Below are 14399 nucleotides of genomic sequence, written 5' to 3'. Positions count from 1 at the left end.
TTAAAGGTGAAGGAGGCTTCTTCTACTGGCATACAGCTGATTTGGAGCTCTTAAAAATGTAGTAGGAAGAACCATGGAATTCTGCCTAATTATAGAATCATAGACTTGGAAGGGACCCGGAGGATCATCTATTCCAAACTCCTGCAATGCAGGAATCTTAACACGTAGACTGAGCCCAAGGAAGCCATAGATTTAGCCAGGATAGAGTCCCATCCACATCCCAACATGGCTGTGACACAGAAACTTAGGAAGCTGCCTTATACAAATGCAGACCATTGGCTGATCTAACCCAGGAATGTCTACCCTGACAGAGGCTCTCCAGGGTTTTCAGCAAGGGACATCTCCTGCCCTGCCCTCACATGCCTTTGGGGACTGAACTAGGGACCTTCTGCAGGTAAGGAAGATGCTACTCTCACGGCCCTTCCCTGAGTGGGCAGAGCTCAGAGGTAGAGCCATTGCTTTCCAAGCAAAATGTGTCCAGAGCACTGGGCCAGGTGGACCAATGGCATGACTCCCAGCTTCTCCCCATCCTCCCAATCCATCAGCTTCAGGACTCACCACAGGAGATCCACAAGACCCCCTTGCCTAGCAATGGCAGACTTCACCCGATTGGCAAATTGCACAGCATCTTCATCAGGCTAAAAAAGAACAAAGGCTGGTTGGAATTTGCAGAAAGGAGCCTGGTGGGGATGGCTGCCATTTCTCTGATAACAACCCTACTCCAAGTTCAGGTACCCACCTCTCTGGTCATTGGCGGCAGGTACCAGACACTGCAAACTATAGCCCAGCTGGTCATCATCCTGAGCAGATAAGTCACCATACCGTATTTGCTGCTGTTAAAAAAGGCGTCTCCAAATTGGGGGTCATACTGAAGGACAAAAGGAGGGGAGGGAGGGGAAGATAGAGAACTCAACACCTCCTGAAAGCAAAAGAGGCTTATGCCACATTCAACACACGGCAAGAAATATGCCTGTAGGAACTGCCTTTCAATAAAGGATTTCCATTTATGATATTTGCATCCATAGAATCATAAAGTTGGAAGGGAACTCAAGAGGCATCTAGTCCAACACTCTGCAACTACAGAATCTCTGACAGATGTCCATCGAACCTCTGTCTAAAAACCTCCAATGAAGGATAGTCCACCACCTTCTGAGGAAGTCTGTTCCACTGTTGAACAGCTCTTATTGTCAGAAAGTTATTCCTGGTGTTTAGTTGGAATCTCCTTTCTTGTAATTTGAATCCACTGGTTTGGGTCCTACCCTCCAGAGCAGGAGAAAACAAGCTGGCTCCCTCTTCCATGTGATAGTCCTTACAATGTTTGAATATGGCTATAATCTCACCTAACATACCAAACTCCATCAACCCCTCTTCCTCATCAGGCTAGTTTCCAGACCCTTGATCACCCTGGTTGCCCTCCTCTGCACACCTTCCAGCTTGTCAACATCCTTCTTAAACAGCAGTGTCCAGCTCTTCCTTCAAGGAGCTCAGATCAGTTTACATGAGATTATCCTGTTCCATCCTCACAACAACCCCATGAGATCAGTAAATTAGGCTGAGAGAGCAACATGCCCAGTTTTCACTGTGGGGAAGACCAAGTGTGGGGAACCTGCAGATGTTGCTGAAGACCTAGAACTTCCTTCATTCCTGGCTACTGGCCATGCTTGATGGGACTGATGAGAGCTTAAAGTTCAAGAAGGGCCATAGGTCCTCACCCCAAGGTGTAGAGCAATGCAGCTGAAATTCCTCTGTCTGTGTGCCATTGTGCAGTGGCCTGCTTTACCCAACTCTCTACATGCTCATGCAAGTTTTGAATGTGCCCCAAACAAATTCCATGGATCTGAAATTTAGTCCAAATAGGCATAGGCTAATGGGGAATTCTCCTATGAAAGTCCCGATGAATAAATGGGGATCACTCCCAATCATTCCAAGGTGGCTCATCTACAGAACTCCCCAGTGGAACGTGTCCAATGTAAAGCCCAAGAGTAAATACTTTCAATGGCATAACAGGCTGAGAGGTTGTGAAAAGTTGCAGGGCCTGTGTTGCATAATACAAGATTCTGGAACCTCTTGCCAGAAATTCCCAGGGCTTCTCAACTCTCCAGCATTCCTGGCTCCATACACACCACGGTGGCATTATCCTCCAGTCCCCAAGGCCTACCTAGGAGAATTCCCCATTAGCCTATGAGATTATCCTGTTCCATTCCACAACAACCTTCAGGGTGCTTTGCTCAATGGTAACAGCTCTCACCTTGATAGCAACCGGATAAACAGTGGCACCAATCTCAAAGCTCCCTTTCTTGAACATCATCACGGAAGTGTTGTTGATGCAAGTGCCTGTGAAGAGAAATGGCCGTTTCTGTAGGAACAGGGATCACCAATGGTGGGACAGAGGACTTACCCATGGGGGTGGGGTAGGGTGGGGAAGCCTGTGTATTTGTGAGAATGCAGCATAAATCAAGGGCATAGCTTTCAATGAAGTCTGAGTGGCACATCCGATTTCAAACAGAACGTATTTTCAGTGGTGAACCATACCAAGCCAAGAAGTTGTGGACCATAGAGATGCAGGGATAGAGTGGCCTTCAGTCTCTACCCACCCAAGTGGCTGCTTTCTGTTAGGTACTTGGAATTCAAGACTGTGAGTCCCTCCAGCCTTTACTTGCCTCTACAGTTTATATGTTTAATAGGATGCTTTCATCCGTCCTGTGGCTGGCGCACCATGACTATAGAGAGCCCTGGGACTTAACCCTTCTTCCTTAATTCTTGCTTACCTTCAGGGAAAATAAGGATGGGCAATTTATTTTTATCATGAGCATGTTCGGACAGCCTGCAGGTAGAAAGGAGAGAGAGAGAGAGAGCATGTGTGTGTATCACTGAGAGGTACATGCCTGGCTGATCCAGAAGAAGATTCCAGCAGCCCCAGCAACCACCAAGCAAGCTCCTCAACTTCAAATCAGCCAGGTAGCCAAGTCTGTCACCAGTCAGAGCTGCAACTCCCCAGACCATACGCAGCACAACCCACAAGCCTTGCCTGCTGGGCATATGGAGCAGGGACAGATTGTGCACCCACCTTTTAGCCACCAGGTGGCGATCCTTCACCTCCGAGCGTTCAAACCAGACATGGGGACAAGCCTTGACCATGGCCCTCTGGATTACCCCCATGAGCCCCCCATGGACCTGGCCCACCTGAGGAACAGAAAAGAGGTCATAGGTCAGTCAGGGTGTGGGGGGAGACTTTGGTTCAGCAGCCTCCCATTAAGACAGCCATGCCAACATCAAGCAGCTCTACTTGCAGAGGAAGATACCTTTGTCTGTATAAAACTCTCCATCCCGCAGGAATGCCAAGCGTTAAGGAAGGTGAGAATGTGGGACCTGACTGCTACCCACCCATCATGGAATGTGGGAGACACCTGCCCTCCCTTTGTCCAAAAGCACAGGGTCCTCAGGGAGGGCTGCAGAGGAACACAGGCCTCTCTTGGCTAAGAAGCTCAGGAGTGTGCAAATAGCTGCAGCAGACCACCCAAGCACCTGACATTCTCCATAGACCATCAAGGGCGCCAAAGGATTCCCCCATCTGCCTGCAGAGGAGCTCCCAAGGTTCAGGGAAAAGGCAGGAGCAGCGAGGATGCTCAAGGAGAGTTCAAACGGCCTCCACACTCCTATCTCATGACTGTTCCTTTGGGTGGTGGGCACATCGTAGCAGCATGAACAGAACATGCTTCCTCCCCATGGCTGTTGGGAGGGGCACATTGACAGATTGGTTTAAAAACAACCCAGTGCCACCAATGCTGCCTGACAGAATTGGACAATGGCCTCGATTTTTCAAAAACGAATCCAGTATTTTCAATAAATGTTATGTTCAAGAACCTTCTGCTGCTACACAGTGATCCTCCTCACACACACACACACACACATGCACATGGTTCTCCATCCTCACCATAGCATAGTAACCATCACTGGCCAGAATTATGACATCAATCGGGGACGTGTGGTTAGCCACACAGATTCCTCCATTGCGGGGTCTGTTTTCCCTGAAGTTGGGAAAGAAAAAGAGATTAGCCTCTTTCTGTTTTTTTAAAATGAAAGCCACAGAAATGCAGCCAACACACAGGCCCTAGTCAACATCCCCCCTTTTCTGGGCATGTGTGCTACAACCTCCCTCCCATCCCCTCCATACCGGTGGTGGTAGGTGATGATAGCTGTGAGAGCTCGCACACAGATCCGGTAGCACATCAGATGAACGTGCCTGCTCAGGAACTCTTTGCACCTAAAGGGCAAACACCTGATTAAATTGAAAGTTGTGGTTGTGGCTATTCATTCATTCATTCTCCACCCTTTTCCCTAATAGGTACTCAGAGTAGCTTGCAGATAAAATAGGAACAGCTAGAAAAAAGAAAATAACAACTACTGTATAAACCGTAATAGAATGCTTAATATTAAATATTAAAACTATGTGCATATGTTTATTTTAAAAATCTATTAAAAACACACTATCACAACGGCTATAGCATAGAGTAACCATCTATGTCTAGGTGCCCCTGCTTTCCTCAAAATAGCACTTACAAACCTAAAGAAAAGAGGAAGACACACATCTCCAAATGGCCACATACCAGGCAACTTTTAGCACCTCCCTCTGGAAGCAGCTGGTTTTCAAAATCACCAACCAGATAGGACTACATGAAGGAACAGGTGGCAGAATGGCTTTAAAAGAGAAAACCGCAGCCATCCTTTTCTTCTGATGATCCCCTGATGAGGAATGACTCCAAATCCAGTGGGTGCAGACAGAAGGATCCTGCCATTTTCCTGGACTGGTGGCTTTGGTCAATGGACCCACTTTTAAGAAAGGGCTGGAGCCTGCCGTGTGAAGCCTGTGCAACAGCAGCCCTGTGGTGGGGGTGCTTCCTTACAAGTTGCTTTTTGCACAAGTTGCACACATGCAAAAAGAGGGAGATCTCAGGGAAGCCCCCTTTGGACTGGTGTGACTCAAGAGGGTTGGGGTGAAAGGCAGAAAGGCTAGCCTTCTGGATATACTGATAAGCTCTGACCTTTTAGTGAGAATGGCATCATCTTAACAGAGTTCTATTTCTCCTTTGCTCTGCCTTTTTTTTAAGATTCTTGCTCAGTTATTCAAATTTTCTTAAGATGCTGAGGGCAATTCCCCCTTCCCACCACCCAAATAGAGAAGAATACAAAAAAAAGTCTCGCCCACTTTTGTTCCACGTTTAATTGCCCGAGGGCAAAATGGTGATATGAAGGTTGAATCAACAGAGCCTGACCAGAGAGACAAGAGCAGAAACAGGGAGTCCACATTTAAATCCATTAGTTTTCCTCTGATGTTTGCTCCTTAATCCCAGTACCCGAAGCAAGTTAAGAGTATTTCAGCACCTGTTGCCAGGTGGTGATCTTTGTAGGGGTCCACTATTGAGAACTCACCTTCCGTTGGGCAAATAACCCACCATGGTTGTGCCAGTCACCAAGAGGCTAATGCCAGTGAAAGCCAGAGCTACCCTGCAGGGGGGGGGGGGGAGAGAGAGAGAGAGAGAGAGAGAGAGAGAGAGAGAGAGAGGGAGGGAGGGAGATGAGAACCCTGAGGAGGCAGGACCACCAACTGCACTGGTACCCCAGCCACTTAACATAGTTCCAGCATGGGGCAGGCACAACATGAAACACCCCCCCAAGCTTTCATTCTGGAGCAAGTGGGGAGGTTCTTCCAGATGTTGCTCGGCTACACTCCCATCATCCCTAAGAACTACCCCTGCTGGCAGGAGCAGATGGGCATTGATGTCCAACACTGGCTGAAGGGCCACAGGTTCCCCATCCCTGGACCATAGGGAGTGGTGGGGCCATCACCCAGCTCAGTCTTTCCCAGGAGAGGCTCCAGGCCCTACCTGAGTGGCAGGAGGAAGCAGTAGCGGATCAGGACGCCCAGGCCCCAGAGGACTGTGAGGCGCAGGCTGATGTAGTGGAAATTGTAGTTGGTCCTGCTCAGCAAGTTCCAAGACTGCAGCTCTTCGGCCGAGAAGCGCTTGGTCACCTCATCATCCATGATGGTCTCGATGCCCTTGCGGCAGAAGTAGAAGATGTCAGAGAGTTCAAACTCGGGGGCATCCAGGGCCTTGTTGCTACCACTCCGCCGGATCTCTTTGATCTCCTCCTCCAAGGAAGTGGGCTCCTTTGCAATGATCCCTGCAGCAGACACACAGTGAGGGGAACGAAACCCACCACGCACCCCCTCCTCCCCCAGAGAGACGGCAGCAAGGCCTCTTACCATTCACATAGGGCTTATAAAGCGGGTGCTTCTTCTCTTTGGCCCCACGCTCAATCCTCAGCGTTGCCCACTGCAAGACAACAGAGTGGAAAAAGGAGAATCCTACCAATCACACACAACTGACCTGGAACTCACTCCTGTGAAATGTGGCAAGAGACACTCACACAGATGGCTTTCAAAACAGCTGGACAAGTTCAGGGAAGTGGATGGGTGGACCAACCACCAGAGTGAACACCGCGGAGGCTGGTCCATTAGGGTGAATGGGGAACTGTCCCACCAACTTCAGTCTGCTCTTAGCCACCCCTGGACCAGCCTGCCTATAACCAAGTCAGCTTCCTCCTCCTCCATCACCACTACCTCCATGTTGCCTTTGTGGAACTCGGCAAAGGAGAAGGATGGGGAGAAAAGTAGACTGACTTGGCTCTGGCTCCTCCCTACTAGTTGCCTTCCTGCCTTCTGCCCTACCAATGGGCAACAGTCACATCTCCATTTACCGTATTTTTCGCACCATAGGGCGCACCGGACCATAGGGCGCACCCAGTTTTTAGGGGGGGGGGGGAAATCAGGAAAATTTTTTTTTCCCAGCCCCAAAGAGCAGCGTACAGGCTGCGCACAACCTCCATAGCCCCTTGCAGCCTCTCCTTGCCAGAGGGGTTGCGCGCAGCTATGGAGCAAGCCAAAGCAGCGAGCGGGATGGATCCCGCTCACTGTTTTGGCTTCCCCTTTAGCCCCGTGCAGCCTCTCCTTGCCGGGAGACGCTGCGCAGGGCTTTCCTGGCTTTACTGGGAGGTGGGGGGATTCACCCACCTCCCGCAAAACCGGCAGAAGCCGCGCAACTCCTTTAAAGAGATCGGGGCTTCTCCTGGCTTTTCTGGGAGGTGGGAGAAGGGACTGATGCGGCCAGTCAGTCCCTTCTCCCTCCTGTGGAAAAGCCTGCAAGAGCGCACCGAGCTTGTGTGCAGCTCTTGGGGGCTTTTCCCACCTGCCTCCTTCCTGCATTTGCTCCATAGGACGCACACACAGTTTCCCTTGCTTTTTAGGAGGGGAAAAGTGCGTCATATGGTGCGAAAAATACGGTAGTAGTTCACCTCTGAATACCAGATCTTGGAGATAAACAGGGGTGGCCACTGGCTTCATCACTCACTTGTCAGCCTTCTGGATGCTTGGTTGTCTGTTGTTGGATGAGGAACAGGACAATGGGCCCTTCGTCTGCTCCAGGAAGCTCTCTCTTAGGTGTGCAGGAAAGCAGCCTCCAGCAGCCTAAGCTGGTAAGACTGCGAGTGGCTGGCATAGGACCTCGGAAAGCCACTATGAATCAGGGTGGGCAACACCAGGCTAGGAGGAGCAGCGACTTATAGGAGAATGAACAGGACACAAGGCTGCTTTGCCTAGTGGGGTTTGAGTTCCCTGCTCCGACAAGGGCAGACCTGGCCCCTCATAATAAACAAAGACCTGTCTCACAGGCAAACAGGATGCTTTCACTGGTTGCTGGTTTAATCTGGTTGTGGATGCCTTTCTCTGGCTGCAGTGCCTGGTTTGTATTGCCTGTTTTACTGATGGCAATTGAAATGCTAGTGTTGCTTACTGATGCTTGTAATCTTTCTTTTTGGTAGCCTGCTTCAGATGCTGTCCTATCAAAAAAATACAGCCCATGAAACGCTTAAAATAAATAAATATATCCGAATCAAATTCTGGGAAGGATGGGACTGGAAAAACAATCTGTGGACCTGGATCATAACAATAGCAGCCTGTGGAGGCTTCCAGCCCACGAAGCGGGAGGCCTGAAAAATAGGAAAGGGCTGGTCCAGTCAAAGCTTTTCCAAAGCACTGTATTGGCCCCAAAATAAGCCGCACCTGAATATAAGCCGCAGCTTTTAAATTGGAGTGGGGGGGGGATACCTGAATATGTCGTTCCCTTCCTTGCTGCTCCTGGCTGCATACTGGGTGTGTGTGTGCTCGTGTGTGCTGCATTGTCAGCAGCCTTTCCCCTTCCTCGCTCTCTCCCTTCCCGGTCTTGGGGGAGGGGACGGGGGACTACGCGCAGGGCGGGTGCCACTGTTTGCCCCACACTCCTGGCTGCATACCGTAAGGTCGCGAATATAAGCCGCACTTTTAACTTTTCACGGTTAGAATTTGGGGGGAAGTGCAGCTTTATTCAGGTCAATATGGTATTTGTTGAAATAAAAAAGCAAATCCTTGGAAGTTCAGGAAAGGGAAAACCATACCTGCACACACATCCTTCCTCCAGCTGACTTCCAAGTTACATGAGGAACAGCAAAAAGCCAGCTTAACCCAGTCAGGGCCAGAGCTCTGCTTGTTGCCTAATGCCCTTGCCAGCTTTTGCCTACTTGACCTCTGGAACTGACATGAAGCAGACAGCTGGTTGCGGCAGAAGATGCACGTCAACGTGGCTCATGCAGGGACACCACATCCTCTTTGGCAGATTGATGCAAAACGGGAAGTGCCGCGCTGCCCTGCCCTGCCACTGATCCTGCCCACTCACCACCCCCTGCCCATACCTGCAAACGCAGCCACATGCGCTGTGGGCACCGCCAATTTCAAACAAGATTGGGCTGGTTTTTGGTGAGATCTTGTTCAAAATGGCTGCAGTCTTGCCTGAAATTGGCGTTGTTGGTGGCAGTGCTTCATCATCACTGACGGAGGCAGTGGGGCACCCCCGGGAGTGCCACTTGAGGGGTTCTGCCACCTGAGGCAGTGGCCTCACCCTGCCCAATTGCTGGGCCAGTTCTGGGTTCACGCAACCTAGCCAGGCAAAGTTCTCCCTGCCCTGCCACCTCCAGTGCTCCTAATTTTCTGCCCCAACCAGCCACAGAACAAGACACAACCCTGGGCAGCTTTTCAAGTGATTGCCTGAAGCCAGCCTCATTTCCCCCTTATGCCCAGGTGAGCCTCTCCCCTCCAAGGCACAATATACCCACAACTGGACTCCTGGTTGCCTTCTGTTCCTCCACCCTGCTGCACTGGTACACAACTAAGGACTAAAATATTCAGGGCACTAAACTTGCACCACAGGCCCACACTCCTCCTCGATCAACAGGCTTTTTCTCCACCAAAGTCCAGTGGAGGAAGCACACAACCATCTCTCAGGCTGAGAACACTGCAGCATTTCTTGGTAGGGTTCTGAAATGAGGATTCTAAAACTGGTTAAGATATGCTTCTCAGAGTTCAGAAGAGTCTGCCCAAAGCTTCCTCACTGAAATGAAGAGAAAGCTGCAATAATGACCCACATGCACTGAGCCCACAATTAAGCAGGGTTAAGCAATTCAGAACAGGGTATGCAATTGGACACGCGACTCTCTTTGAACCCCTTACTTCTAAACATATGTTTAAAAAGACATTTAAGAGCATCTGTTGTGTGCGCCTGTTATCAACTCGGGTGAAATTGAGCTCAAATGGTGATGATGTGGTCTACTGCAGAACACTTTGATTTGAAATCACTTTAGAAATAGTAAATGTAATGCTGAAACAAGCTGACAGAAGGGCTGGAGAGAGACAAGAAGAGACGGAGAGAGGAGGGTGCGCTGGAACCCTCAGCATGTTTCCTAGATGGAGTTAAGGGTATGCCTGTGCCAGCCCAGCACTTAAGAGCCTGGCAGAATTAATGATCAGAAAGAGAACTGGAGCACAAAGGCCCACGGTGTGCATTTAGGTTCCAGGAGATGTGGACCTCAGGGAAACAAAAAAAATTATGCAGAGCAGAGGCACTTTCATTGACTGCTCTTCTCTCAATTGCTAAACTCAACATGATATATGATTTGCTTACGCAAGCACAGTTGCTCACACAGCTGCCCATCACGAGCAGACTGGGGTGGGGTCTGCCTCCCAAACCAATCACAGCCCATATAGAAAGTGATCTGGACGGTGTCAGAGGGGAGCTTGTGCCCACTCCTCCTTAGGGAGACCCTTTTGTGCAAGGTGGTCCACAAAGCCCACTCTTAAAACTCTAGAAAAACTGACGGCTGTGCTAACGGGCCCTTTGACCCTGCCCTCTGATCTGGAAACTCTCTCCCCTTGCCGATGCATGGGGAAACTTTGTAGTTACTTATTTAGTAGCACTTTGCACCTGCTCAGGGTCATCTTCATTGACTCCCAACGTCATACGTTCCAGGGCTAAGTCTTGGCATTGACAACAGCTGCTAGAGCCAGCCCTAGAGCAAATAAAGCCTTGCCTGAATGTTGATTGCAAAGCCTGCTGCTGTCAAAAAGCTCTGAGTCACCCTGACTGCTGACACATCCCATCCAGTGGAGGGTATTAATTCTTGGTGCCTTCCACTCACAGCAACATCAGGAATTTTGACTCACCTGGAATATCTGCAGCAGGGTTCTCATGTATAGGCGGCGGATGCCAAAGGAAACTCCAAAAATGGCTGGCACAATGATGAAAACCAAGAGCAGAGTGAAGAGTACGGTCAGGGAAATGCCCAGCAGGTTAACCACCAAGCTATCAAAGGGCAGTAGTAGAAACATGACGAGCAGCAGGCAAGGTGAGTGTCCTGTGGGATCCTGAGGCAGGCAGAGAGAGGATGCCTGGGCAGTCAGCCAGTTCTTGTGTCAACCAGTGGCAACTTTGTGTGTGCAGAAGGTCCCTGGCATTTCACAGGTGCCATTTCAAAGTTCACACCCTTCCTCCAACAGTTGTGGGGTGGTGAGGAACCCCCATGATCCAGTCTGGAAACAGGCAACCGAGCAAAGAGAAACGGCAAAGGCTTAAGAGTACAAAGGTCACACCAGGAGTGCCACAGCGAAGTGCACCAAGGGCAAGGAGAGATGTGCTTGGGAGCAGCTCCCAGGAAGCTGCGAGGATGAAGCCCCTCTGAGCTGTCAAGGGCATGAAACGTCTCTTTGCCAGGCTGAGGTGAGCTCCTTTTCTTGCCCAGCATTAGGAGGAAAGCCTGGTGGGCTACAGAGCTAGAGCTCTTGCCACTGAGACACAAGGGCCAGCTCTGAATCTCTCATGTAGTCTGTGGCAAGTGTCATTCCAAGGCTGTCTGGGATCAAGTCACAACTGGCAGGTGCTTCCTCTTCTTTGGAAGATGCTCTGTGAGACTGCAGCATTCACAGGTCTCAAACACTAGGGGAGGAAAGAGAAAGGGTCAGGCACACCATGCCACTGAAATATCAGAACAGGAGAGGGGAACGTAAGATAAGGGGAACAGAGTTAACCAGTTCCAGGACAGCAGTGAAGGGGAAGCTCGAGTACCTTTCGCTAAAATGACAGCAAGGAGAAAACCTGGGAAGGATCAACTCATCCTGCCAGTCAGATCTGTGTATTGTTGACAAAGTCCACTAAAGTTACTACAGTGGTACCTCTGGTTGCAAATGGGATCCATTCCAGAGGCCTGTTCGCAACATGAAAAGAGTGCAACCCGCAGCAGCGCGTCTGTGCACATGCAGGTTGTGATCCGCTGCTTCTGCACATGTGTGTGACGTCATTTTGCGCTTCTGTGCATGCGCGAGCGGCGAAACCCAGAAGTAACCTTTCTAGTACTTCTAGGTCGCTGCGGGACGGACCCTGAAAGAACATAACATGAAGTGGACATAACATGAGGTATGACTGTAGTGCACAAACATTGCTCCCAGCTTGTCTGATTTGTGGTCATAAAAGGAAATGAATAAGACCTAACTATTGGACAACTTCCCTGCCTAGTTGGCTACAGGTGATTCTGACTGGCGGGGGTAACCAAGCAAGAAGCGATTTACAAGCCTAGCACATTAACATGCAACTATTTTCAAAATGAAAGCAGTAACCTGTGAGGAGGGACAGAATGTGTTCTGAAATGGAACATGTTCTACTTCTTTATTTTCCCATGGGTGTGTGTGTGTGTGTGTGTGTGAGTGAGTGAGTGAGAGAGAGAGAGAATATTTCCTTTTTCTAAAATTGAACTGTTTCACAAAATAAATAAGTAACTTAATGAATGGAGACAACATTTATTTAAAAAAGACTGCTGTAGCACACAGGATGCATCTGACAAAATGGGTGTGAGTCCATGAAAGCTTATCCCATAATACAACTGTTAGCTTTTAAGGCACCACAAGATTCTTTCCTGAAAATATTTATTTATTTATTTATATGTCAATTAATGACACACACACAGAGATGTTCTAAATACAGGAGTCCAAAGTGTCTAAAATTGTAAAACATATCTATAAAAGCAATAAAACAATACTATATCATTTGTAACACTAGAGAGGTCAGCCATGAGCCTTTCCCAAAGAGCCAGGTTTTAATTAGCTGGCAAAATGAAAATAATAATAATAATAATAATAATAATTATAATAATAATAATATAAAATAAAAAAAATACCCTGCCCTCCCCAGCCAAGACCGGGCTCAGGGCGGCTAACAAAAAATAATAAAAACAAGTTGATTAAAATACAATTTAAAAGATTAGGATACAACATTAAAACAATTAGGGAGCAATCTCTTCATAGGAGGAGAAAGGAAAAAGAAAGAGGGGGAGGGAATCAAACTGATTCTGAGCCAAAGGCCAAGTGGAACAACTCTGTCTTACAGGCCCTGCGGAAAGAGATCAGATCCCACAGGGCCCTGGTCTCAAGACACAGAGCATTCCACCGCAGGAGCCAGTGTTGAAAAGGCCTTGGCTCTGGTTGAAGCTAATCTAACTTCCTTAGGGCCCGGGACCTCTAGGGTGTTGCTATATATGGACCTTAAGGTCCTCCGTGGGGCATACCAGGCGAGGTGGTCCCATAGGTACGAGGGTCCTAGACTGTGAATGGATTTAAAGGTCAAAACCAGCACCTTAAATCTGACCCTGTACTCCACCGGGAGCCAGTGCAGCTGGAAAAGTCCCATGGCAGAGACCCCGTGAGGAGCCTCGCTGCAGCACTCTGCACCCGCTGGAGTTTCTGGGACAGCTTCAAGGGCAGCCCCGCGTAGAGCGAATTACAATAGTCAAGCCTGGAGGTGACCATCGCATGGATCACTGTGGCCAGGTCGGGGCGGGAAAAGTAAGGGACCAACTGCTTGATGCAGCGAAGGTGAAAAAATGTCGCCTTGGCTGCTGTTGTAATCTGCGCCTCCATGGAAAGGAGGCGTCAAGGGTTACACCCAACCTCTTAACAGAAGGCAATGGCACTAATTGGGTCCCCACAAGAGAAGGGAGTTGGTCCCTCATCCCCATACCATCCCGACCCAGCCAGAGGACCTCTGTCTTTGAAGGATTTAGTTTCAATTGGCTCCCACGAAACCATCCAGCCACAGCTTCCAAACATCTGGTCAGTGTGTCAGGGATCGAGTTGGTATGGCCATCCATCAGCAGATAGAGCTGAGTGTCATCAGCATATTGGTCACAACCCAGCCCAAAGCTCCGGATAATCTGGGCAAGGGGGCGCATAAAGATGTTAAAAAGCATTGGGGAGAGGACTGAGCCCTGCGGCACTCCACACACCAAGGGGTGGCGCGACGACATCTCCCTCCTTCCCATATAGCATGGGAAGCCCCATGGACTTCCTTGGAAAGGGCTTTCCAAAGCATTGGTACCATAATGCAAAAGGATCTGCTTCCCAAACTCACCCCCTGCCTGTACTTCAGTGGTGGCAGATGAGCAGAACTTCAGGAGCTTGATCCTTGTCAGGGCAGATGAGCCAATGTCCCTTAAGGTACCTGAGTCCTCAGTCATTTAAGTGGAGTCCTAGCACTTGAACTGGGCCAACAATGTCACAAATTGATCATTTTCAAAGCTGTAATCAAGATTTTTCAGGTTACTGTCCTTCGGGTTAGGATGCAATTAGGAAGGCACAGAGCTGCCTCTTGGAATCAGGCAGCCACCTTCGCTGTCTTCCTTTTGGAGCCTGCTGAAGTCATTCGTATTTAGACAAGCCTCCCAGGTGTCTAGAAAGCTTGTATGAGTTTTAATTTGTTTAGTCTATTTTACTGTGGCTTTAATTTTCTGTTTGTCTTAAATTATGGTGTAATTTTTTTAGTGATAATTTTATTGTTTTATCTTTCTGTAAACCACTTTGGAGTTTTTTCTACAATCAAACAGTAAAATTTATGAAATAAATGAATAAATACAGAGGCAGGCAGATAGACAAATACCACATGCATACATATATATAACCAAAACATGCTAAATCAGATGCTAGCTGAATT

The 14399-nt window shown here is 48.9% G+C and overlaps 1 protein-coding gene across 5 annotated transcripts in view; it reads right to left on the bottom strand.

Moving 5' to 3' along the window:
* GPAT4 (glycerol-3-phosphate acyltransferase 4) overlaps nucleotides 1–14399 on the bottom strand; it is a 28393-nt gene that overhangs the window by 1119 nt on the left and 12875 nt on the right. For 4 of the 5 annotated variants that reach the window (XM_081921327.1, XM_081921330.1, XM_081921329.1 and 1 more), the window contains exons 2-12: nucleotides 10589–11357; nucleotides 6266–6335; nucleotides 5886–6183; nucleotides 5431–5505; nucleotides 4175–4264; nucleotides 3935–4028; nucleotides 3068–3183; nucleotides 2769–2824; nucleotides 2249–2334; nucleotides 740–868; nucleotides 559–638 (exon numbers count right to left, since the gene is read on the bottom strand). In XM_081921327.1, coding sequence (XP_081777453.1) covers nucleotides 559–638; nucleotides 740–868; nucleotides 2249–2334; nucleotides 2769–2824; nucleotides 3068–3183; nucleotides 3935–4028; nucleotides 4175–4264; nucleotides 5431–5505; nucleotides 5886–6183; nucleotides 6266–6335; nucleotides 10589–10753 — 1259 coding nt within the window. In that variant the 5' untranslated portion in view covers nucleotides 10754–11357. Of the gene's footprint in view, nucleotides 1–558; nucleotides 639–739; nucleotides 869–2118; nucleotides 2155–2212; nucleotides 2335–2768; nucleotides 2825–3067; nucleotides 3184–3934; nucleotides 4029–4174; nucleotides 4265–5430; nucleotides 5506–5885; nucleotides 6184–6265; nucleotides 6336–10588; nucleotides 11358–14399 lie in introns of those variants that run through there. The other variant, XM_081921331.1, reaches the window with a different exon arrangement.

This window comes from Podarcis melisellensis, assembly GCF_964234715.1.
Source record: "Podarcis melisellensis genome assembly, chromosome: 8".
In the NCBI taxonomy this organism is placed as follows: domain Eukaryota; kingdom Metazoa; phylum Chordata; class Lepidosauria; order Squamata; family Lacertidae; genus Podarcis; species Podarcis melisellensis.
The sequence above is the reverse complement of the archived record's forward strand: the minus strand, read 5'-3'. Positions and strand labels throughout refer to the sequence as shown.